The sequence below is a fragment of the Semicossyphus pulcher genome, unplaced genomic scaffold (genome assembly GCF_022749685.1).
Source record: "Semicossyphus pulcher isolate SPU_LCO1_2020_fin unplaced genomic scaffold, fSemPul1.0.p SCAF_13, whole genome shotgun sequence".
NCBI classification, from domain to species: domain Eukaryota; kingdom Metazoa; phylum Chordata; class Actinopteri; order Labriformes; family Labridae; genus Semicossyphus; species Semicossyphus pulcher.
In genome coordinates this window covers 21,013,326-21,037,685 of record NW_027211637.1, presented here as the reverse complement: position 1 = coordinate 21,037,685, position 24,360 = coordinate 21,013,326, and the positions used below count along the sequence as shown (strand labels likewise).

At 41.2% G+C, this 24,360-nt stretch overlaps 2 protein-coding genes across 3 annotated transcripts in view; one reads left to right on the top strand and one right to left on the bottom strand.

The window, feature by feature from the left end:
- Positions 1–239: 239 nt before the first annotated feature.
- Positions 240–20,209, top strand: slc6a6a (solute carrier family 6 member 6a). Of its 2 annotated transcripts, none has more exons than XM_069660039.1 (14): positions 240–342; positions 5,615–5,844; positions 5,934–6,068; positions 8,319–8,553; positions 9,085–9,217; positions 9,767–9,901; positions 11,324–11,427; positions 11,575–11,699; positions 13,084–13,196; positions 14,305–14,442; positions 14,869–14,971; positions 16,923–17,023; positions 17,164–17,334; positions 18,396–20,209. In XM_069660039.1, exons 2-14 carry the CDS (start codon positions 5,616–5,618, stop codon positions 18,549–18,551), a joined length of 1,878 nt encoding a protein of 625 aa, XP_069516140.1. In that variant the 5' UTR covers positions 240–342; position 5,615; the 3' UTR covers positions 18,552–20,209. The 2 variants fall into 2 exon arrangements, with proteins under 2 accessions (XP_069516140.1, XP_069516139.1); XM_069660038.1 differs by lacking the exon at positions 240–342 and adding an exon at positions 3,664–3,781.
- Positions 20,210–22,472: 2,263 nt separating this feature from the next.
- LOC138589644 (glutamate receptor-interacting protein 2-like) overlaps positions 22,473–24,360 on the bottom strand; it is a 37,254-nt gene continuing 35,366 nt past the window's right edge. Inside the window, exon 24 of the mRNA XM_069660037.1 lies at positions 22,473–24,298. Within this exon, the coding sequence (XP_069516138.1) occupies positions 24,101–24,298 (198 nt within the window). The 3' untranslated portion in view covers positions 22,473–24,100. The remainder of the gene's footprint in view (positions 24,299–24,360) is intronic.

The following is a 24,360-nucleotide window of genomic DNA, read 5'->3' as shown; positions in this document are numbered from 1 at the left end:
TACGCTTTTACAGGTTATCGCTAAATTTTGTGCAAGTGAATGTTAATCAATTAATAAATGCCACAAGATATTAGACTACTGTGGTTGATAGTTAATTTAGCTCGTAATAGTGCAGTGACACTGACAGTTGGACAATCAGGTGAAGGGCTGACGGAGGGAGGCTGTCGCTTTAAGAAGTAGTTGCATGGAGAAGCTGGTGATTTTCCACTCAAACTGATATTAAACGCGCACCAGCTCGTAGAAACAATGCTCTGACAGAAAAATACATTAAATTGTGTCACTCAGCGTTAAACATAGGCTACAGAACAAGGAACAACAGGCTGCCAAATAAAACAAGGACAGGTAATCCGGCTTCTTCTTTGCATATGAAGTCAGTAAATATTTATATTAATGTTTATATTTAAGAAATGCAAGATAGAACGGTAGAAGATTCCTGCTCCCGAACCGTTAATGCCATATAATTTATTTTTACACGTGTGTCTGTGTGTGTGTCAGAGATAATGTCATTCGTCACGTATTTCGATATTGAACAGTAGGCATGCTGGTTGATTTCATTCTGCCATGTAAACACACAATGTTTGCTCTCTTTTTGCTTTTATATGATGCTGTGTTCTTAAAGCTACCGCTAAAAAACGTTTTTGTTAAAAAAAAAAATCCAAAATCAAACAATGTTAAGGCTCAATAAACGCAGCTGTGGCCGTTGGACCCAGTTTCCTGTGTTTATATCTGATAAGAGCCTGTTCCTCGTTTCTCTTTGATCATTTTTGGATGTCTGGTGTGATGCGTTCAGGCACACCCCGGCTCCACAGGGACATGTGATGTGTGTGGCTGTGTGTGAAGGGATATATTTATTGTATTTAGTAGACTCCAGGTGCACTCTCAGCCTCCACACCCACTAGTCATCAATTGAATGAAGAAAAAAAAAGAATGAATGAATGTTTATGCACTGCAAAGTGAGCTGTCCGCTGATGTAAATATGATGAACTAAGATGTTTACTAGCTTATATCGTATGTCTAGTGACTCATATCTAACCTACTTGTTCTGTTCCCAACCCTTTCACTGATTGATTTACATGTGTCCTGTAATAACCCCAATCCCCTCTCACTAGGATAAGCCTGGGGGTCAGTGGACCTTTTTTTTTTTTTAACTGCGAGTGCTGAAAACAAAGCCCCCAAGTAGGTGGTCTGGAGACCTTTAGGGGTCTGTGAGGGGTTTCCTGAGGGTCCCAAGCTAAATAAGGAGTTGGTTATTAATATTCAAAATAAAGACAGCCTACCTACTACTGATAAAAAAAAAAATGGCACTTGTGAGAGTTATTATTATATTATTTATTATTTTAGCTGCGGCTTCAACTGTTTGACCTTTTTTTTTACCTTAATAAAGGCCATGAACATTTTGAATATGTTCGCTTTACAAATGTCATTTAGATCCATTATATACAGGAAAGAATAAAGAGGTTTCTGCTCAGCTGTAAACAATAATTAATACACATAAATAAAATATATCCATTTATCACTCTTCACTTTGCCTTGCTGGCTGTTGCCATATCCAGGGGCAGTTTTAGGTCTTTGTTATAGGTTATAAGACCTTAACAATAGCTGCGACGTGCCCTTGGGCAAGACACTGAACCCCAAATTGCATAGCCAACGGGTATGAATGTGATATCTGATTGACAGTTGGGCACTTTACGTAGCAGCCTCTGCCATCAGTGTGTGAATGGATGAATGTGATATGTAGTATAAAAGCAGCTTTGAGTGGTTGCAAAGACTAAGTGCTAAGTACAGTCCAATTACCATTTAACAATACAGCAAAAGATAGAGCCGAGATAGAGAGAGATCACACCAGAAGAAATAATGGCATGTAACCTGATGTTATTTATTATTTACTAACATAATGTACTTATGGCCTATGTGAGACTTATGACTACATTTTTAATTAAAAAAAAAAAAGGAACCTTGTGGGTGACTTTATCTACCAAACAACGGCCCTGATAATGTTATAAATAAAGTTTATAAAAACTTTTTTTTTTTTAAACAGCTGCCCTGGAAATACAAATAAAGTTTACAATAAACAACGGCCGTGATAATATAACAAATAAAGTTTATTTAAAAAAAAACAAAATAACTGCCCTGGAAATACATCAAAATAAACACATAGTGTACAATTGGGGGAGTCGGAATGCCAGATTGGAAAATGAAAAATAATTCAGGAAGTGTTAACATACTTTACTTTCCATGCCTGTGACAGGAAGAGTTGATAATATTGTTGATACGAGGTCAATAGGAGTTACAACATTTCAATTTGGCAGAGAAGTGTGCGTGGCTTGTAGTAACAATAGGAAAGCCTCCTATTCTGTAAATGTGCATGAGAAGCGGCAGCGATCTGAAGCATCTAACCTGTTTACATGCATTTAAAAATAAAAATGAAGAAGTTCGCGGCCGCCACCACCTCTTACGCGTGCAGTGTGAACCCCCCATAGCACTGTGATTCCCTTGATTTTTATTATCGTCCACAAACACAACACGGAACTTTTTACATACACATAAATCTGTCCTTCTGATTCTGATCTAATTTTTAAAGTCAAACACAAATCAAATCTTGGAAGAGAAGACACAATAAAACAAAAAAAGTAGAAGGAAGATTGTATTTGTTTTTACAATTTGTAAAACTAGTCTGATAATATGCCTTTCATTCAACAATAGCCGCTCAAACAGGCTCTCATCGGGCATTAAGTTCTGAACATACAGCAGCTTCTCTCTTTACAAAGGGCGTAGCTCCTTTATTAGATGGTCCACATGAAACAGGCCTTTTCTCGCTGCTGCCTCTACCTTCAAAATACAAATCCTGCGGTCTCTCACAATGGATTAGATCGCGTCTGTGAAGGGTTATGCAACCAAAATAGTATCCAGAGCATGACACTGACCAGAATATGATGGATTAAGGCGCCGTGCAAAGCTAAGAGGTGTCAAAGGTGTGTGTGGTTGTCTGTGTGTGTGCAGTGTCATCAGATGATCCTTGTCCCCCATTTAACCATTCATATCCTGCAGAGGACTCTATCAGTTTTTAATTGACTCTTGCATGCCAGCCTTTGTCCGGCCATTGTGCACTCTAGGAGCGGTGAATGGTATCTAAACAGACGGATGAGGAGCAGAGGAGGCACATTACCTTATTAGGAGTTGTTATAAGCTGATACTGGTTTACATTTCCCAGATAACAAACCACATGTCATGAAAGAATGGAGGACGCTGATTCTGAATGTCCCGCATGCCAGGAATTATCTCGGCATGAACGCGTGAATAAAAATAGTTTTAACACAAAGATGCGTAGAAGTGGCGCAGGGCTGTGATGAGGGGCTTCATATTAAGGCTCTAAATGCTGCCTTCAGTTCATCCACTTGTACATGATAATAACTCAGCCCCCAGTGTTGGAGCAGCCCAGCCTTTCTTTTTCCCTCTGACTTGTTCTCTGTGTCTCCAACATGAATAAGAAGTGTGTATGTGACACACACTCACCCCCCACCACTCGGCTGTGTGTATGTTTGTGGGCAGGCAGAAGTGGGAAGTGGAAATTTACAGTCTCCCATGTTTGTACCTGAGTTGTCCGTCACAGCCGGGCTGCGTCCAATCTCCACTTTGGATTTAATTGTCTTTAGCCAAGGGGCGGGTCCTGCTGTCAGCTCCACTTCTTCTGACCCGTGTCGGCATAAAGGCATTCAGTACAGAGGAATGGTGACAGCTGAGAGAGAGGAACTCTATACATAGCCGCAGCCATGAAGGAAATGTAAGTTCTCTCATCTGCTTTGCTTGGAAAGGAGATTTTTCAGGATTTGCATGTGTGTTTTGAAGTTTTCTGCATTATTTGGATAAATCAAAAGAGGTGTGAAGCTTAAGAGGATATTGAAAAAGTCTATTTAAACAGTTAAACAAATAGAGAAAGAAGTGAAAATATATTGTAATGTTGTCTTGTTTGATTCATTTAAACTGGATGTCTCTGTAGAAAAGTTTCAGCGAGGATCCAAGCAGTGAATGTGCTGAGATGTTTGCTTATAAGGTTAAGGAATGTGTTGAGTATGTCTGCTTTAATTCCCAAGGACAGTTTCCCTTAAGTCTTATCTGGCAGACCATGCGAGCAGGTGAAAGCAAACGCTGAGCAGACGCGAGCAGAAGAAGAGGGGGAAATTGGATAAAGGGGGGAAGTAAGAGAGACAGAGAGAGAGAGAAACAGGATGAGAGAACCGAGTGGGCAAGAACTGATCCAGTTATGTAAGGAGGTCTGAGAATGGAAAGCGGTTCAAGTTGACTTGTCATGCATAACAGGAAAAGAGAAATCCTAGAAAATGACGGGACGCGGTGTGTGCACAAACCGGAGGGGATGGAGGGGTTGTTGTTCATGGGTCGATGAAGTGAAGAGACGCATAGTTCCCAGTAGGAATGTGAAAGGAATTTTTCTTCTTCATGCGTGTGCCCTTTACTGGGAAGGGAAAGATACTGGTATCACTCTGATGGTTGCCTTAATTAAATTTCCACTTATTACCGCCCAGTTTTAAGTGTTATTTCTGGGTTTTGGACTTTATTTTCAAGAGGAAAAAACAAATTTTTTATGTAAAATTTGTACTTTTATCCGCAGTTTGAATTTAAATCCTCAGACTTAAAAAAAGAGAAAACCTTCCTCAATAGTATTACAATTAATCTCACATCTAACAGTAAACTAAAGCGTCCTCATTGTTCCTCTTTTGTTCTTCATCCTGCGCCGGCTGGGAGCTTAAATCACAGTCAGTCTCGACATGTCTTACACAGTTATTCCTGTCCAATTAGGGCTTCTTTTCTCCTCTTTGGCTCATGAGGGGAAATAGGATACCTCGCTCAGTAATAACAAATCCTGTCTTTCTTGGAAAGGCCGTTTACAGTGTAAACACTCGAGTGAACTTAAGCTGTCGTATCTTCCGGAGAGCAGCCAGGGCTCTGAGAATGCGCAGGGATATCTTCCTCTCTAAATTTGGATTACGGTTGGACTGACTTGTTGCTGATTCGCTGGCATGAGAGAAAGCAAGAAGAAAACTTTCCTGCAGGGTCAGGCGAGGTTTTAAAGGCGTGTTTCGGGTCCAAATGTTCCCTTCCTGTTCTTTCGGTGACAATGTGCCCCCCTCTGAGCTGCAAAAACCCACCCTGAGACACGGAGAGTTGGAACACAGAGAACCAGAACACTGACTCTCTATGTGCACATGCTGCTACATCGGGTCTTGTTTAAGTAGTGGGAGTATTAAGTTTAGATCGACGTATTTATTTCCCTTCATTAACAGAAGATGGAATGATTAGGTGCATTAAAATGTGTTGGATCTTCCTAATCAAATGTTGGAATAGGTTTTTATCACCACCTTATGTTAACATTTTTCTATAGTCTATTTGACCTCCACACATCAGCTGCTCAGATTAGCCAGATTAGAAGCACAGTACTGTATATCATGTACTCAGTGGTTACACAGCATACTGTAACGCAATCAGGCGACAGCATTATCTCCCTAACGCTACTCCCTATCTTGGTCTTATCTCGCTCACCTCTGTCTCTCTCTCTTTGTCTCATGTCTTTTTTTCCCCCCTTTGTCTCCGTCCACAGCATGGCACAAAAAGAAAAACTCCAATGCCTGAAGGACTTTCACAAGGACACCCTCAAACCTTCACCGGGGAAGAGCCCAGGCACGCGGCCCGAGGACGAGGCCGAAGGGAAGGCCCCTCAGAGGGAGAAGTGGGCCAGTAAGCTCGACTTTGTCCTGTCGGTGGCCGGAGGCTTTGTCGGATTAGGAAACGTCTGGCGCTTCCCTTACCTTTGTTATAAAAATGGTGGAGGTAGGTAGAAGTAGCACAACAAATATAATAATACAGTCGTAGAAAGAAGATGTCTCATTCTGAGCTCATTCCTGTATCCTTTCCCTCAGGTGCGTTTCTCATCCCCTACTTCATCTTCCTGTTCGGTGGAGGCCTGCCTGTCTTCTTCCTGGAGGTTGCATTGGGACAGTACACCTCTGAAGGAGGGATCACCTGCTGGGCCAAGCTCTGCCCCATCTTTACCGGTCAGTCAAAGCACAGGAACACACACACACACACTCTCACAGATTCTCTCTGCACCAGAGCACAAATCATCCCTGACAAGATCATTTAATATTTAACGCTGACTAAAAGCCTCATTTGTCCAAACAAGAATTCTGCCCTGATTTACTTCCTGTTTCAGTCCAGGACTAATTATTCAACTCACATTCATCATTATTCAGCACAATATCCCGCTCCGTGCCGGTGTAATTGGACCACATTTCTTCATGAGGCTGCTTTTTGTTGTGTAAACAACATTACACAACACAGAAACACAGCAGCCGATTATTAAGGGTACTGAACAGAGAATAATGCAGGACTCCTTATATTACATAAACATGTATATGTAAGCTTTAAATACCTCCTCAGACACTTTTTGTATAAACTTAAATATACAAACACCTCATGCTTGAAGGTGCATCTTCATCTCTGGATGTTGAAGTTGAGTTGCAATAGAAGCAGACATCAAGCAGTGGGTAAAGTCTCACACAGCATCATTGTTGTTGACATGGAGCTGCCATGTGGACGCACATGCTTTGTCTCAGCTTATAGAGCATCATAAATACTGCATGTCTTCTGTGACGGTGTTGGGAGGGTCAGGTTCTCCAAGGGATCTCTTGACCTGAGATCACCATGAGCCACAGATACTCTACAGACAGTCCGGGCCCCCCTCGTGGCTCTTTGAAGCAGCCCGTCAACCTTTGAGGGACAGCTGTAGACAAGCGGCAGAGGCGCCACGCCCTCAGCAGCTGCCATAACGGCAGTGCTCATGTTCACACGTGGAGACGCGACATGAAAAGAGAGGAAAGTGTGCAGCACCGGATCTCCAGCAGCTGCTGGCGGTCTCTCCGCTATTCACAGAGCGCTGAGGTTGGCTGCCTGTCCATCTGGCGCAACAGAGAAACATCCACAAGTGGCTATCACAAATCTCTTCATTGTCCCCCCCCTCCCCCTACATTCACGTGTTTTTATCACAGGGAGAATTCATGACTTAACTTCCTGCACGCAGTCGACTACACACATACGCACACACCTGTCGCAGCTTTGGTTGTCTATCAGTTGGCGTTTGGTATGTGGGAACGAGGAGGTGGGGCTGATAGAGATGATGAGTTTAAAAATACTCTGGAGCAGTGGAAGAGTACCGGGGATTTCTGCGCCCAGGTTCGTGGCAAAGTCATCTAAAAATAGAGTGAAAACACTAAGGACATTATAACAGTGTTCGAGTCAAGCTTTGGAAGTTCTCCCTTTTAATTCAATAAGAATGAGCTGTTCTTTCCCCCCCCTGCCTTTGAAGTTTCTCTGCGGCAGTCTCCACATCGCCGGAACGCTTTAATTGTTTATATAAAGCTCTTATTTCAAGAGTTATTTCACATCAGGCTGAAAATCTGTGTTTTACAGCCCTCGCTGAAACTTTCAAGTCCATGGCACTTCTTACCAAATCACTGATGGATCTTTAACCACAGCCAAATGTGATCTCAAAGTGAACTAACACACCCTGGAGGAGGCTATAATCATTAATATTGAATAATGGATCTCATGACTACTTTTTCTCGTTAGTGATTAACCCACCTGGAATTCTCATTGACTCTATATTTCCTATTGGAAGGCCAAATAAAGTCTTAGAGGTTTCAATCTTTAATATTGATGAAATAGTTTTTATAGATGGTCCTTAATATTTTGGTACGTACTTAGCAAAGGGCTACATTTGCTTTACAGTATTTCGTCATAGACGCAGCGCCATCACCAAGCTAGCTTCCTCCTACTTTTGAGTCCTCACACACACATCTTGTTTATGTTTTATACATGTCGTAATTGTTGTAATTGTGTGTAATTTCACGATTGCTATTCAAATCAGTGTTATTTGGAGCAAGAAAGCTCTTAAGCCCGCTGTAAACTACCTGCTCAGCCCCAAATAGCAGACAGGATAGTTAGCCGCTAGCTGCTAAAGATAATATAGCATTTAGCAGCTAACGAGCTAGATATTTCTGAACTAAAAGAGGTTGAATATTGGAACTGCATTCATCAGGTGATCAAAAACATGAGTCCAAAAGAATGATAATGTTGCTCAGTATCAGCTTTGCTAACAAGATCTCTAGAGCAACATTACAGGTGATACAATATCAATAGAAAAAAAGTGGTTATTGCATGTTTAAACTCAAAGAGTGCAAAATGTGACTCATAGATAATATATTGAGCTGATGATAAAAAAATCTGCCTTTCCTTCCACTCTGCAGGGATCGGCTATGCCTCCGTGGTGATCGTTTCGCTTCTGAACATCTACTACATCGTCATCTTGGCCTGGGGACTCTACTACCTGTTCCAGTGCTTTCAGCCGGAGCTCCCCTGGGCCAAATGCAAGCAGCCCTGGAACACAGAGCACTGTATCGAGGACACAGTCCGCAAGAACAAGACCCTGTGGCTGGCGGCCAACATGACCAACTTTACCTCTCCCGTCACTGAGTTCTGGGAGTGAGTATCCACTGACGGCAGCCTAACTGACACGCGGACACACACAAAGCAACTCTGTTTATCTTGCTTGCGTAAATGTATTTGTCCTGGAACAATTCCTACAAAAACACACAGCACAGTTTACTTTGAGTTCTCCTGCGGTTTATTGAAAACTTTATTTGTGCAGCACCTACAGCGAAGTTTGACTTTTATTGTCAAACTGAACTGAAATATCAACCACATTTTTTTCATTACAATTTTCTTTGTAACATGTTGAACTTTGATTACAATTCATCACAACAAATCTGCACCAAATCCGAAGTGTTTATTCAGGATTAAACACTTCCAGCTTTTCCAGATTGTCCTCCAAACCTCTTTAGTGTATTCAGACTCTCAGCACAGAAAGGCCAAGTCAGGTGTCTGATGATTTCCACTATAATTAGCCTCTAATGTTTATAATTTAGAAATGTCAAATGATCTACATCCTTGTCTTTGTTTTAAATTGTATGTATTCTGTTTCAAGTCCTGTTAACCCTTTGTGTACCTCTGTAGACGCAACGTCCTGAGCATCTCCTCTGGGATCGAGGACATCGGGCCCCTGAAGTGGGACCTGGCCCTGTGTCTCCTCGCAGTGTGGGTCATCTGCTTCTTCTGCATCTGGAAGGGAGTCAAGTCCACAGGGAAAGTGAGTGCTGAGGCGCACACACATCCTGTACTTACTGTGTTGCCTGGATGCTGTTTGGCCTTCACTTTTTACCCCGACAAGTCATTGACAAAACACTGTTGCTGGGAGAAAAAACACACATCCCTGGAAGGCCGTTAGTTTGCTTGATTTAAAGGCACAAGCCTCTGTGCTGTCCTGGAAGTTACTTGTTGGCCAGACTCACTGTCGGCTGTAAACAGTTGATTTGCTGCTCCTTAGCCCTCCCTCTGTTTCTGTTAGTGGGAGCGAAACTGGGCCCGAGCCAACAGGAGGAGCTCTGTAGAGGAAAATATTAACTCTATTAAGAATTATTACTACATGACCTCTGTAGGGTGTATGTTCACAGATCTTACTTTCCTTTACTGTGTTGAGGAAGTTAAGAACGTTAAGAATGATGCTCCTGTAGTCAGAAATACATAACTTAAAATGAGAACTTAGGAAAGAAGTAGTGTTTTTCCCCGTTGAACCTCAAGGACGATGAGTCTTTTGCGTTGTTCAGTATTTTGGCTAAAACTCCTTTGTCCTGTCTAGGTGGTGTACATAACAGCAACTTTCCCATTCGTGATGCTGATTGTGCTGCTGGTGCGTGGAGTGACCCTGCCCGGGGCATCTGAAGGGATCAAATTTTACCTTTACCCTGACCTGACCCGCCTACAAGATCCAGAGGTACGATCAAAAACTCCTCCACTCCTCTTTTCCTGTTATAGATCTGAACTCTAACTCCCCCTCATGTCTTTCACATCTCTGTCTCCAGGTATTGAAATGTCTGAAACAACTCGACCTTTGTTATATATTTTGTTGAGATGTGCACCTTCATTATCCCCAATGTTTCCAACAATATTCAAGTCCAGAGAAAGCTTTACTTTCATTCAAGCTAACATTGCATTTTGTGACTTAACGTTAAGTAAATAAAACATTATCTCACTTGTGAGCATGATCTCTGCTGGTTAGAGACCAGCTCCAGTCATGTTTTAAGACGTATAAAATGCTCTGCTTGAAATAATAAATTGTGTCTGACATGTTTTTTCTGCAAAATACGTTTAATTACCTTGTAAAAATGCTCCCAAAGCATCTCCTCCTTCTCCCTCATTAAAAAGTCCCCAATCAGCATAGTCCACGCCCACTATGCAAATGTCCAACCGCCCCCTCCGTCCCAAAAACAAAACACGTCTCTGCCATCGTTTAGCGGCAACTTGTTGAAACTTAGCTAGCTTGAAATTAAGTAATCAGTAGTGTTAACGTTAAGGTTAGTAGTCAGTAGTGAGTTTACAAAAATACAGCGCATCGCCGAAGTGGTTGCCATAGGTTGCACATCATGATATGCATAACGGGATTGGCTCCTTAGGTTTGTGACGTCTCAAACGCGATCTGAAAACGTGTTCTTCAGCCTGTCCTTGGTACACTGCAGTTTAAAAGCAGACAGGCCCAGCCGTGGAGATGACTGCTGATGTTAGATTTCACTGCCTATTGCTTCTTTCTGAGAGTTTTATGAGAAGATTGACACCTCTCTCATGTCTGTATGAGACTTAATGAATATGAAACTACAGCAAGCGGCTGGTTAGCTTAGCATTAAAAACTCTCGGTCCAGAAGTAACAAAATCTATTTCCTAGCACCACTCAAACACTCTAATAAATCTGTTTTATTTATTTGATCTGGATAACTTACAAATGTCTTGTCATCACTGTTTTATTGCCTGGCAACGAGACTTCGAGAAGAGCCCGCCTGGGAATAGTTTGTGCAACTGGCTGTTAGCTGTAACCTTCTGACTCTCAGTACCTAACTAACTGTAGTAATCCAGTAGGTTTGTTGAAGTGAGATTTTCATGAAAAATATTTTTTTTTTGTTATGTAACTCGATTACATCATTTCTCAGAAGTGTTCAGATTTACATCAAAACCAAGCAGGCACTATTGAGCGTCTATTTGCGATAACATTGAGCCTTTGAAATACATTTGATTTATGTTTAACAATGCAGTTCTTGTTTTTTTGGGGGGCTTTAAAGGGCATGTTTTATTTGCTCCATCTGTGAGGAAGCGTTCCTTGTTTGGAAATTGTTGTTGAGCGCACTTCTTCCTTTTGTCTCCGCAGGTGTGGATTGATGCAGGAACCCAGATTTTCTTCTCCTATGCCATTTGCCTGGGAGCCATGACATCACTGGGAAGCTACAACAAATACAAATACAACTGCTACAGGTGAGTTGTGTTTCTGCCGGGAGGGGAGAGGGGACAGTAGTAGTGACAGCAACTCGTGTCAGAGACGGTTGCGTGAAAAGAAAAAAAATGGGAACTTCGGTTCCACCTGTGTTCATTAACAACCTCCATGACATATGTGTGACATAGGGACTGTTTGCTGCTGGGAGGCCTCAACAGCGGTACCAGCTTTGTGTCTGGCTTCGCAATATTTTCCGTCCTGGGCTTCATGGCACAAGAACAAGGGGTGGACATTGCCGATGTGGCAGAGTCAGGTACGAGGGTCCAAGGTGATGGCAGCAGTGATGGTGGGTGCTGCTGCCGAACAAAAACATAAAAAGACAATTGGATACTCATCAAAAGCGTTAGACAGTGATTCTCGGAAACGATGATGCTGAAATGTAGAAGTATCGGCAATTGCACACTCCTTGATTGGAAGCCTCAAAGAAACAGAATTGTGATTTCAGTGTGAGTTTTTCGTACACCTTTTCTGAGGACAGATTGCATCGCATTGGTCAAGTGTTGTGTGTTTAAGCTACACAATGAACTGCGGTGTTACTGCACTGGGCTATCACCATTATTTTTGCAGGTGTCCTCATGTCCCACAGCCAACCTGCTCATGTCATTCAGTAGCTTTACATCCTTTTTTTACCCAAAGGACATTGTTCTGTAGGTGCACTGGCACCCAGCATAGCACTGTTAGCCCAGTCATGCTAACACCCTTTGGATCTCCAGAGGTGGACGCCACCGGTTCTGTTTCTGCCTTCCCTTTTTGGTGGACTCTGGGGGAGATGCGTCTTCTTTCAGCATGCTCGCTTTGTTCACTTCAAATTCAATTCTTGCTACTTCAAACACTGCATCACACCACAACTGTATGGCAGTGAGAGTACTTACAGAGGACGCTATGTTTATACATACGAGATGCTCCATTATATGTGAAAACACAGTTTCATACCTAATGATTTTAAGAATCTTACAGAGAGAAGTGACCTGCAATGTTACCAGCTGTTCAATAGAGGCACTAGTTTATGTGATTGCTGACTTTGTGTGTCATGCTCTCTGGATGCGGTTCATGGCCTTTCTTAAATCCTCATCTGCTTTGTTTAGATTCCACTTTATCGTAACTGCACACGCTAGCTACCACAAACAAACAGCTAGCAGCCAAAGAGCACATAGTGTTGTATGAATGGGGTAGAATAGGAGAAAAGATATTGATGCATACAGATGATTACACTAAATGTAAAGCAGCTGTTATTTCTCAGGATGCAACCCCATCAACACAACCTAATTAGTAGTTTATACAGTGGAATGGTTTGCATATGTACCATGTAAACAGTGGGCGGTTATGTAATATGCACATTGTAAAAGAGACATTATGTTCGTGCATACAGACAAGTATATCCCTTCAGACACTCAACACATAGAACCAAAAATATAAACACTCATTCTAGCTAATTGTTCCCCTTGTCTTTCTTCTGTTGGACACATTACAACACATTTCCTGTAGACTATCAGCAGTGCCAGACCCCGCAGCCTCTCTAGCACAATCTTCACAATATTTTTCCAGTCCTTCCTTTTGTCGTCCAAGCCGACATCAGATAGAAATGTTAACCCCGCTCTCCGCCCCTTTCCCCCATCCCCTCTCTGTTCTCCCTCCAGGTCCCGGCTTGGCCTTCATCGCCTACCCCAAAGCCGTGTCCATGATGCCGCTGCCAACCCTGTGGGCCATCCTCTTCTTCATCATGCTGCTGCTTCTGGGCCTCGACAGCCAGGTCAGCATTCTCACAATCGCTCTGTGGAGCTATGTACAGAAGAGCCGGTTGGTGTGCTGCCCACTAATTTCACTCAGACACCTCCCAGGCCCCATGGGTTAGTTGGCTCCTGCCAGCCGCAATGTGTAAAACACATTTAGTGTCTCTCTGATCCACATCTAACGTCTGCAGGGTATCAGATAGCAAGCGGACAGGAAAAGCAGCCTGATCACACAAAGGTATTTTACTACCAGTGTGTGAGGATTACGGCCCTTTTACAGCCCTGTAATCACGCAAATTCAGTTTTAAGAAGCTGGTTGCCAAACATTTTCATATAAGAAGTCGTTATAGTAGCTAGCATGCAAGCCATCAAGCTTTGACAGGAGGCAGAGCTTTGATTAAGACAAGATAATCTAAGTAGACAAAACACAAGCGTCCACCCGAGGGATTCTCCGGCTAGATCACATTTCCTGCCTCCAAGTGTAATTCTACCCCCGTGCTAACTCAGTCCCGCACATTGCCGGCTACTCATCTCAGCCAACTGCGAGATCAGGCCGACGCTCTAAATTTGAGCACATGTAAATACTTATGCGAGTGCGGCTATTTCCATGAGAGAAACTGTGCCAGTGACAGTATGTGTGTGCGTGTGTGGGTGAACTTTTTCCCCATACATTTCATGCAGATTTACAGCCCCTGAATGCTACATATTGTTAACGTCCCTCACACATACATGCCTCTGTTATGTAAGGGGGTTTTGTTTGGGTTTTCATGCAACAAAGGAGCATGTTCTTGGTGCTTGAAGACAGCTTGCTTTGATAAATAGAAACAATTTCATGATTTTGTTATGACATTATGAGGCAATAAGAAGACGCTGGGGAGCGAGAGAGAGAGAAACAGGGGGAGAAGGAGACAGTGATTCACTGTTGTTTGGTTTCTGTTGTGTCTTGGTAGCAACAGACCAGTGTTGCAAAGAGCAGCCCTGTTTAAATTTCTCATTACTGACCAACAAAGGCCGCTCTTATTCTCTAATCACTGGTTTGTAGAGGCAAAAAAAAAAAGGATGCACACAAAAAGACACATTGTTTTTTTTCCCTCTCTGAGATCTTAAAAGTCGCTTTTGTCTCCACAGTTTGTTGAAGTGGAAGGACAGATCACCTCCATTGTGGATCTTTACCCGTCCGTCCTCAGGAAGGGTTACCGGCGCGAGATCTTCATAGCTGTGATGTGCCTCTGTAGCTATCTCCTGGGACTCGCCATGGTGACGAAAGTAAGTTCACCCGACGGTCCATAGAGCCTTTCACCTCTGCTGCTTATCCTGTTTAGAAAAGGAAAAAGACACTCCGCGTATTCGGATCGACAGCGGAGATAACGCCACAGACTTTCCACTGCTTCATTGTTAGGACCAAATATGGCTTCCCACCACCTTCACCGCTCACGTCCTGTGTGTTTGAATGGAACAATTCGGCATGCCGTTTTCCGTTTAGCCGTTAACCATGCTTCAATAACGTCGCAGCACCTGTTGAACTCTGCCTCTATTGGTAGGGTGCCAGGCATTCTTGTACGCTGCTTTCAGCAACCCCCTCCCCACCCCGCCCACTCTTATTTAATACCCCACTCTATCTCTGTGACTTTCTGTCCCTCCACACACATTAAAGAGATAATTAATGCAGCTTTCCTTCTTTTCTTTTTCCAGGGTGGCATGTATGTGTTTCAACTCTTTGACTACTATGCAGCCAGTGGTGTGTGCCTTTTGTGGGTTGCATTCTTTGAATGCATCGCTGTAGCCTGGGTTTATGGTAAGTGGAAACGACTCTATGTGACGGGTTTCTGTGGTGTTATGTGTGTCGTTTTTCAAAGTAATGATCCTGAGGAGCACAACTGATCTCTTTGCTGGTAAACAAAGGTGTCCTTGTGGTTCTTTACACGTCAGTAGTAAATATGTTTGACTGCATGCAGGGGCGTGAGGGATGGGGGGGGGGTCCCGCGCTAGATTGTGATTGGCTATGTAGGGTCGCCTCCCACCAGATTGCATCCGTCCATTAGGCTATTAACATTTAGCCTAGTGGATGAAACCATTATAAGAATGAAAGACGGACTGTGTTTTCCATTTGTAGACCAGTTTTGTTTTCACCTTACTATTTGCACAAAGTAATCTCATTCTTTTAGTTGACTTAAATCATTAACTGTAACTACGGTAATAGCGGGAGCATATTGGCTCCGGTTGTAACTCTGCCTTCATCTGAGGGTCAAATTTGTTTCTTTTTTTCGATCATCGTCGATCTTTTCTTTGTTTGTTCAGCCATAGTAGATTACTGTTTACTCGCAACACTTGCAGAGACCGGAAAAGCAGCTTAGCTCCACCTACTCTCTCTGACAGACCAACCACTGCTGGGTGATGGAAAACGCGTCACTAACTGGCCTCGCGTTGTGATTTATTCTGCTAAAGTCGCAACAGACACCCAGTCCATAATGATACTGCTAATGCAAAGGCTTTTAATCACCATTGTGTTACCTCATTCGGCCATAGATAGTGACTTATCAGACAATCTTCGAGATTATCACTTTAATACTACATAACAGAAACGTAATATTTTTGCCATCTTTTTAATTATTTTTACATTCATTTTAGAAACCATGTTTTGACCTTAGTGTTAACATGTCAGACAGATTTATACACTCCAGTACCCATTGCCTGGGCCATCTGGAGAGGCCAGTGAGAGATGCAAATCTGAGCAGCAACAAATGTTATGTAACAACAAAGGTGCCAAAGCTTTTTGAACTGACTGAGAATTTAAAAGTTATTGGATTTAAGCTGCAGATTGTGTTTTCAGTTTACGCAACAACTCACACTTCCACCCGTAGTTAGGGCTCTTGTAAAAGAAATTCAAGCTCTGTGATTGGATGCTTCTTACCAACATTCACATTGGGAATCAAGATCCAGATATTTTCAAATATTTCCAGGTCTTAATCTTTCATTCCAATAAAGCCGTAGAAAAGCCGTAGCATGTAGCACTGGGGAAAAATGAATGGGACTTTTACTTTCTGAATCATAGGTAGTTCCTCCCACTTTGCAACTCTATTGTCGGTTTGCTTCCAGGCCACTGTCAATCAAATCTGCAAAAACCACACAACTTTGTCCCAATGTTTTGCCTCTTCAAGACTCTTAAACACATATTCAAAAGATGAAAACGTGTTGCAAGTATGCACTGCTTGGCTGTCACGAGCCACAAGTTAAAAAATTCCTATACAATTGGAAGGTGTTTTTTTATCATTGTTACAATAGATACAATGACACCACCAACAACAACAGTTAGCTTAGCAGGCTAAATTTAATCTGTAGTCCTTTGCTTAGTCTTACATAGGAACTAAAACCAGAATAATAAGACAGTTTGTTATAGTTAACATTTTACAAACAAGCACAGGAACAGACATCAAGCTCACGTAAAGCACAGTCAACACAGAGGACAGATAAATGATGACCTAATAAACGAGTTATGAGAAACAAAGCTGAGACTATTTATACTATATACAGTATGTAGTACATGACCCGCTGGAAACAAATGAGGCAGATTAGGACAGAAAACAGAGACAACAGGCCATAAACCTGCTAATTTCCAGAGGCAGATATAAAGGTCATCTTATGATAACAGAAAATAACACTGTTAAGACTGATGATATGTCTTGTACTGTTTTGTGAAAACATTTGCCAGAACTCATTATTCTTATTCTCTTTGTGCTTTGTGGTAGGAGTTGACAATTTCTACGATGGACTTGAGGATATGATTGGCTACAGACCAAACCCATGGATGAAATGGAGCTGGACCATAATCACTCCTGTCCTCTGCATGGTGAGAGATTTTTGGAGCTGCAGCTTTTGTCGCTTTATTGTGTCAGAGTCATCGATACGGCCATGTGACGAACGTTCATATTTCAAGGTCACAGAGCGGGGTTCAGCTTGTTCTGAAAGAGGCATGTGTTTGTTTCCCAGGGCTGCTTTGTCTTCTCCTTGGTCAAGTACAAGCCCCTGACCTATAACAAGGTGTATGAGTACCCTGACTGGGCCATCGGTCTGGGCTGGTGTTTGGCCCTGTCCTCCATGATCTGCATCCCCATGGTGATGGTCATCAAGATCTTACAGTCTGAGGGACCCCTGATCGAGGTGAGCAAACTCAACCTTCTTAAAGGAGCAGTTTGAAGCTTTCAGAAATATGCTTAAAAGTTATATAAGAGTATTGAAATCACTCTCATATCCTTAACATAAGACAAAACATGAAAGATTTATTCTCGTTAGAAAACACACTAAAGACTTGTAGCTAGCTTACTCCCTCCAAAATTTTACATTATATCTATTATAGTTATAATGCAACATAACTTCCAGTAATTCAAGTTGTTCAAGAGTTTCCATGTTCTAACCTCGGTCAATACAATTCATATTGAAGACTTACAACACTCTCTTAAACTCCCAATTTTAGCTGTTGTTAGTTAATGCTAACCCAGCATGCTAACCCAGCATTAGCTAACATCTAGTAGCTTATAGAAACTAATGTTAGCTAACATTAGCCATAGCTAACATCCAATGTCTAGAGAAGTAGCAAATGATGAAGAGGGTGTAGCTCAAAGCCATCGTAATTATTAGACAGCAAAATAATATTTTTATCAACAATTTTTGCTGAAAAATGTTTTTTCAAAATTAAGACTTAATAAAACAATATAGTGAAGCCCACTGTCAGTCAATGATGTCACTACTGTTCAACTTGCACAGCCAATAGTTTTCAGACGGTTGTAAACAAGCTAGCAGATTAGCTTGCTGGGAGTTTTGCTAGCTATCCTAACGCTGTTGCAGCCTGTCCTTATTCCTCCCTTATAGTTACCATGAAGTTGTAGGCGACCATGGTGGCTGTTTCCCCTTCCTTCCAGTCGTCATGCTAAGCTTGGCTAATGCTCTGCTGGCTGTACCTTCATATTTAGAATACAGACATGACAGTGAATTTGTGATATAACTCCAGACAAGACAGCAAATTATCATATTGAATTAAATGTTTAACTATTCCTCTAGTAAAGACTGCTTGCTGCATTGAAATAAGTGAATATGTTTTAAATACTATTAAAGATGAATTTTGATGTTTGTCTTTGTGTTGTTTGATAACTGTCACTTTGAGCCTTATAAACTGCCCCAGTTTCTGATGATCATTAGCCTAATCTCTCATCTCCATCCCCCAGAGGATCAAAGCTGTGGCAGCCCCAGCGAAGTCAGGCGTGAGCTCTCGCCCGAAAGAGTACAACTTGAAGGGCAGCGAGCTGACACAGCCCCTGGACCCAAACGGGAACAATGGCTTGATGAAGCCCACCCACACCATTGTAGAAACAATGATGTGAGCGCTCTCTGTGAGAGGAATAAGATTGATGTGCTTTCTGTGTTATTATCATATTTGCTAACATTGATAATGGTAGGTTTACATTGTTCAATATATTCACGTTAGAGATACTCTGGTTTGATTTCTATGAAGAGTTATATATTATTGTTGTATTTTTTTCTCTTGTAATTTTTTTTTATTTTTTACTATATCAATATTGTTGATGTTACAATTGTTGTTGCTGTAGTTGGCACTGATCTCAGTTTAGGCAGTATTTAGAGATAGAACATGTTCAATGTTTACTACCTTTCTATTGATTCCGGAGAGATGAGGAATTTGCGTTTTTTGGTGTAATAGAAGAAAAGAGGAAAATTCTCGCTTCACAAAATTCAGTAAACTAAATGAGTAATTAACCGTGTAAAAAAGGTAGAAACCGTCCAAACATGCTCAAGTGATTGTGGCAGTCTTTGGTGCCCGAGCTAACTTTCTAATCTCTTGTTGACGTCGTTGATCCCCGCAGTGAAAATGAATGTACCACGAGCCATCCACATCTCTCAGAGAACATATCCATAACATGTTCAGTGGCAACATGCAGTGTATAGAGTTTATCTTGCTTGACATCCTTTAAGTTGAACATGGCCTTGGCCAAATACTGTGAGAAATGCATTCATAAGATGATCCGTCCTCAAAAACACTTGAGACAAAATAATAAAAGATAAAAAGAGCTAAGGAAGAGGAAGTAAGGAGAAAAGGGAAGTGGCATTTTTAGAGTATTTGTACACTGCCTGTGTGACTACTATAGTCAGTCCCAGTGCATTTATTGAAACCTCTCTTTGCACTTTATATGTCGTCTCACCTTTATTGTAGTGTTTGTTTTTACCGTTGCAAGGTATTGCCGTTACTCTTGCAACACATTCAGGAGGAAATATTTTTAGCTTCTAACTTTTGATATCGTAAACTTTGATATACAGTATCTAGTTGTCTCCTTGCTAAGACAATGGCTAAATAGAGTAGAAATCTGACTCCAAACATTCTGATTCGTATTAAAGATTAGTGGGATCTGTGAGAACATCACTTGTAAACGTAAAAAAAATGACCTTTTTTAAACATCCGAACAGCTCTCTTCATCGTGCACATTTCAGAAGCAGACGTGCTCTGCAGCAGTACCACTGGATTCTAGTTTCTAATGTAGACTTTAGGCATTTGTAGGCATTCGTATTTGTAGAATTTGAATTGTTTGTAAATCACATATGCCTTTTTGTAACAATTTTATACTGTACATCATATAAACACCATCACTGATTCATTAATTTTACTGAAAACTCAAACAATTTATCTTCTAAATATGGACTACATTGTGAGCCTGGATTACATTTTTCAGTGTGCACTTTTCATTGAAGCAATGGCGTTCCCTGCTCGCTCAAAATGCACCTTCAAATTAAAAGTAATTGTAATGTTCAATAATGTAACAGCTTGCACAGTTGAATACAAAACCTGAAGGAATTGTCGTCCTGAAGCATGTGCAGGAGCCACCACTGTACCGTGCTGTTTTGTCCGTAAAGATCTTGTGCTACTTGGAAATTCAAGTGTACCAAAGTATTTTTGTCTCACAGTTGTCCCCTTTGAGATGCACATTGCATCATTTCTTATAGATTCAAATAAACATCTTTTTCTTTGGAATTTTTCTGTGTAAACGATTCTTTTATTCTCAAAAAATGAATGTTTCTGAAGTGTCTGATGATCTGACAATTTCACTTTAGTTTTGTACCCAGCTGTTATCCCGTGTTTACAAAAATACCCGTTTCTCTAAAGCATTTCAGTACAAGTTGTAGAAAGTCTTTTATTAGTACCATAGAAATTACATTGTAAATTATGGCCTGTATTCTGTGGTACAGTAAATTTTAATCTCGCTATAATAATCATTACTTAGTATTAAAACAGCAGTGTGGAAAAAGGAGATCTCGCATTACAGAGATGATTTAGATGCTGAATTTCATCGCAGTATCATCTTATCTGTCTTGATAAACCTACAGGCTCTTCAGGAATGATTCCCAGCTGGATATTATTACAGTTCTTAATTTCAAGATGACTTAACTACTAGTCTGGGCACAGCTCTCTGGTGAAGAGAAAGTTGTCGGAGGACTTTATCCACTAAGTGCTACTTGTACAACTCACAATACACTTTGATTACAGCCTATCAGATCGCTTTCTATGTGTTTGAACGTCCTCCGTTGAACAGATAATACTGTTGCCAACCACCCTGACCTCCCACTGTGGCAGATCATTGACACTTGTCCTAAATTTTTTAGGGGGTCCATCCCACCATCAATCTAGCACCCCCCCCAGCAGGTGGTAACTGCATTGACATTTCACCCACAAAGATGGCACTGGCTTATTTGGGCACGTCTCTGGTGTCCTGCTGGCCCTCCAAAGCCCTTGAGGGACTGAACCCCCAAAGACTTTAATCGATGTCACCTGGATGACATTAGTGCAGGAGGTGCAGGAGGAACAAGGGGGCTCTAAACGCTTCATGGAAATGGTACTTCATGTTACCCTGGCCTGCAGATGCATCTTCTGGAAAGAGTTGAGTGAAGACAAGTAGATTATGAAGCTTACTTTCTGAACATTATAGGTTTGTTGACACCATCAATGACACGGGAAACTGTGTTACAAACCCACACTTAACACAGATTCAAATAGGTTTTTGAGTTAACACTTTAAAGCAATAAAATAAAGTATAGGCTACTCAAAGCACTTTGGGAAGCCTATGGACACTTTTCTCAAACAATTCAGTGCATGTTTGTATGAAGCTGCTGACAGTTGGAAAATCTGTGGGTGCTAAATAAGTATGACATCAATGGAAAAGCATTTTGTTGTCTCCTTTTGAAGTTTAAATTGCAGTGACATCCAGATTTACATATATAATTTTCTATTAGTATAAAATAGTGATATAGGTTATGTTTAATTTTTTATTCTAAATGTGAAAATAGTATATTATGACTATTTATTATATATGACTATGACTATTTTTATGTAATATAGTCTGTATACAACTATTAGATTGTGGTCAGCTTAGGTTTACAGGTATGCTAGCAGCTTTGTAAGGCTGCGTTTGGCCACTTCATTAAGCTATCCTATGTTAGCTAAATGCTAATGTTGGTGGCACAAAGTTTACTATGCTCACTTACAAATTTAAGTATGTTAAAATAAAACAATGTAATAAAATAAAACATCTTTTTAATGTATATTCTAAATGTTAAGACAGTATAGTATAAAAATTGTATGTGTAACATTCTGTACAGAATTACCAGGCTATGGATTATGGACACAGCTATGCAGTTTGTCGTTTCTAGTCAATTTTAGTTTGGACACTAGCTAGCAGCTCTGTGAAGCTGTACATGGGCTGTACTAGTGCTAGCTAAATGCTAATGTCAGCATGCTAACCTACTCACAATGTCAAAGCTAAATATACTGATGTTAAAGCAGTATAACATTTACTTGGTTTACTTGTGTAGTTAAGTGAATTAGCATGCTAGCATTTGCTAATTAGCACTTCACAGAAAATAGAGCTCAGGCTGTTGAAAAAGTCACCAGTTGTGCAGGCATTTGGTGAAAAGCCAAAGTGTCGACCTTATGACTTTGTTTTTGTTTAAATGTAGCATCACAGTTCATCTTGAATGAAACATGAACGTCTGAACCGAATATCAAGGCAATCCATCAAAGCTGTTGACTGAGTGCCCTAAACTTTCTAACAAAAACTACACCTCAGTGTTGACACACTTGAGCCTGAGTAAATTATCTATTTGGGGAGAGCCAAATTAAACACACTCTTGAGAAACCAGAGACAATAAATCTTCCACAGTTTCATAACTTTATTCTGATAAAAAGAAATACATTTCTTAGTTTATAATAAATTAAATAACAAAAATAATAAATCTTTCATGTTCCGTTGAAACAACTCCTGACATATTCAGGGAGGATAACCAAAACTGTGCAGTCACATTCAGTATCACAGCTCATATGAAGATACTATACTGTATGTGCATGTACTGCAAATAAAAATAAAGCACTGCATACCATAACACATAAGAGTAAAATAAGGTACAATACAGTAAATTAATAAAAAATAGGCCTCTGTATACATGACATTTAATCTTAGACATGAGTTTGAAATTAAGATATTAAAAAAAGTTACCGTCCCAAGGATAATCGGTCTCTAATGCTCCTCTAAACGAGACATTGCAACTATCTCATTACATTTTCACGTTGGCTGATAATCAAAACGAAAAATGGTTCTTATTTCCAGAGAGGCAGTTAGACAAAAGCTTTGTAAAAACACTATATGTCAAACCCGATGCATGTTCAACATGCTCATAGCTACTGAAGAGAGGAACAAAAACTGAAATCAATCCAGTTTGATGTGGTGTGAAAACAAGAAAATAAAAATCAATCACTGAAAACTGAAAGGCATTTCATCCTCAGTTTGGGGCAAGGATGCATTCACTTAAGAAATCATCAGTGAAGGACAAAAGAAACTAACTATAAGTCATTCTGGTGCAATGCCACAAATAGAGACGCAGAGTTATACAGTGAAATGAAACGTGAAAAATGAAAGGGAAATTTGAACTACAAAAAATCATAACAGAAGGGTGCTTTATGTGCAGGCTTAGAAAGAAACGTGTCCAGAATGTGAAACTGAAACAATATCTTTGTAAACATGTGGCTGAGTCATCAAGTTCCTCTTGAATCATTCAGAAACTATCCGTCACTTTAAAACAGAAAGTGTAGATTGTCCTCATTTATAAGTAAATTAAAATATAAAGGGGCTTTAAAAAACAGCTAATGATACTTGGCAAGTAGCAGATTCTGTCTATTTGGACGCCCTGTCCCCTCTGGAGGGCAGGCAGTGTGGAGGAGAGACTGGAAACAGGGGCAGTGAGCCAAGTCCTGGCTGAAATAACTCAAATATGCTAAATGTGGCTGGAACCTTGAGTCTATTAACACCCTGTGTGTCAGTCTGTGTATGTGTGCGTTTTTATATGCATGTAAAGCATTGCATGTGCGTATTTTGTGTGCAACAAAATAAAAACAACACGAAAGAAATGTTCTCTCAAAGGGAACATGAAGCTTGTTAAAGCAAAAGATAGGATAGGATGTATGCGGTGCGTGTGCAGCATTTGACTCTCTCCAGAGCTGAGGCATGTGTGTTGACATCCTGGCTCAGGCAGAAGCTATGACTCCGCCGTTATATAACCCTGCATGTGGCTTTGCCGCTGGAGACGGAAGAGGTGGGTAAGGGGTGGGGGCTGCCCTGGAGCCAGAGCCTCCGTTTGAAACGCATCATGTGAACACAGTGACTAAAACCGGCAATAGTGAACACATGCACTTGTAACTTTGTGAGTGAGAGATGCTTCAGGCGGCTGTTCCTGGATGCCCTGCGTGCTGGACGTGAGTGTGAAGGTCTGTCAGAGAGGTACAATGTGACAAACTTAACCGTGCGTGAAGGATGAGTGTGTGCGTGTGTGAATGTGTTTCGGTGTTTGAAAAGCTAGGGTCCATCTGTCTTTGGGGTCACAGGGCGATGCTGTTGGTCCTGCGCTCTGGAAAGCAGAACAGTGAGTTTGAGGGGTCGTCACAGTCGTCGGGCAGCCCGTTGTCTGACGCTGCCAGTGGATTCCTGCTAATGACCAAGTCCAGGCAGTCTCCTGCCTCTATAATTAGGGGCACAGTCAGACAACAGTCCAAGTCCCTGGTCCGGACACGGTTCACCTGGAAGATCAGGATCCATGAAATCATTTACCAATAAACATGCCCCTACACTTTCATTTCTT

Excerpts from the sequence above, each read along its gene's own strand:
- slc6a6a (XM_069660038.1), top strand. Across the intron at positions 6,069-8,318 it reads GCTCTGCCCCATCTTTACCG|GGATCGGCTATGCCTCCGTG; the intron begins GTCAGTCAAAGC and ends TCCACTCTGCAG. Across the intron at positions 9,902-11,323 it reads CCCGCCTACAAGATCCAGAG|GTGTGGATTGATGCAGGAAC; the intron begins GTACGATCAAAA and ends TTGTCTCCGCAG.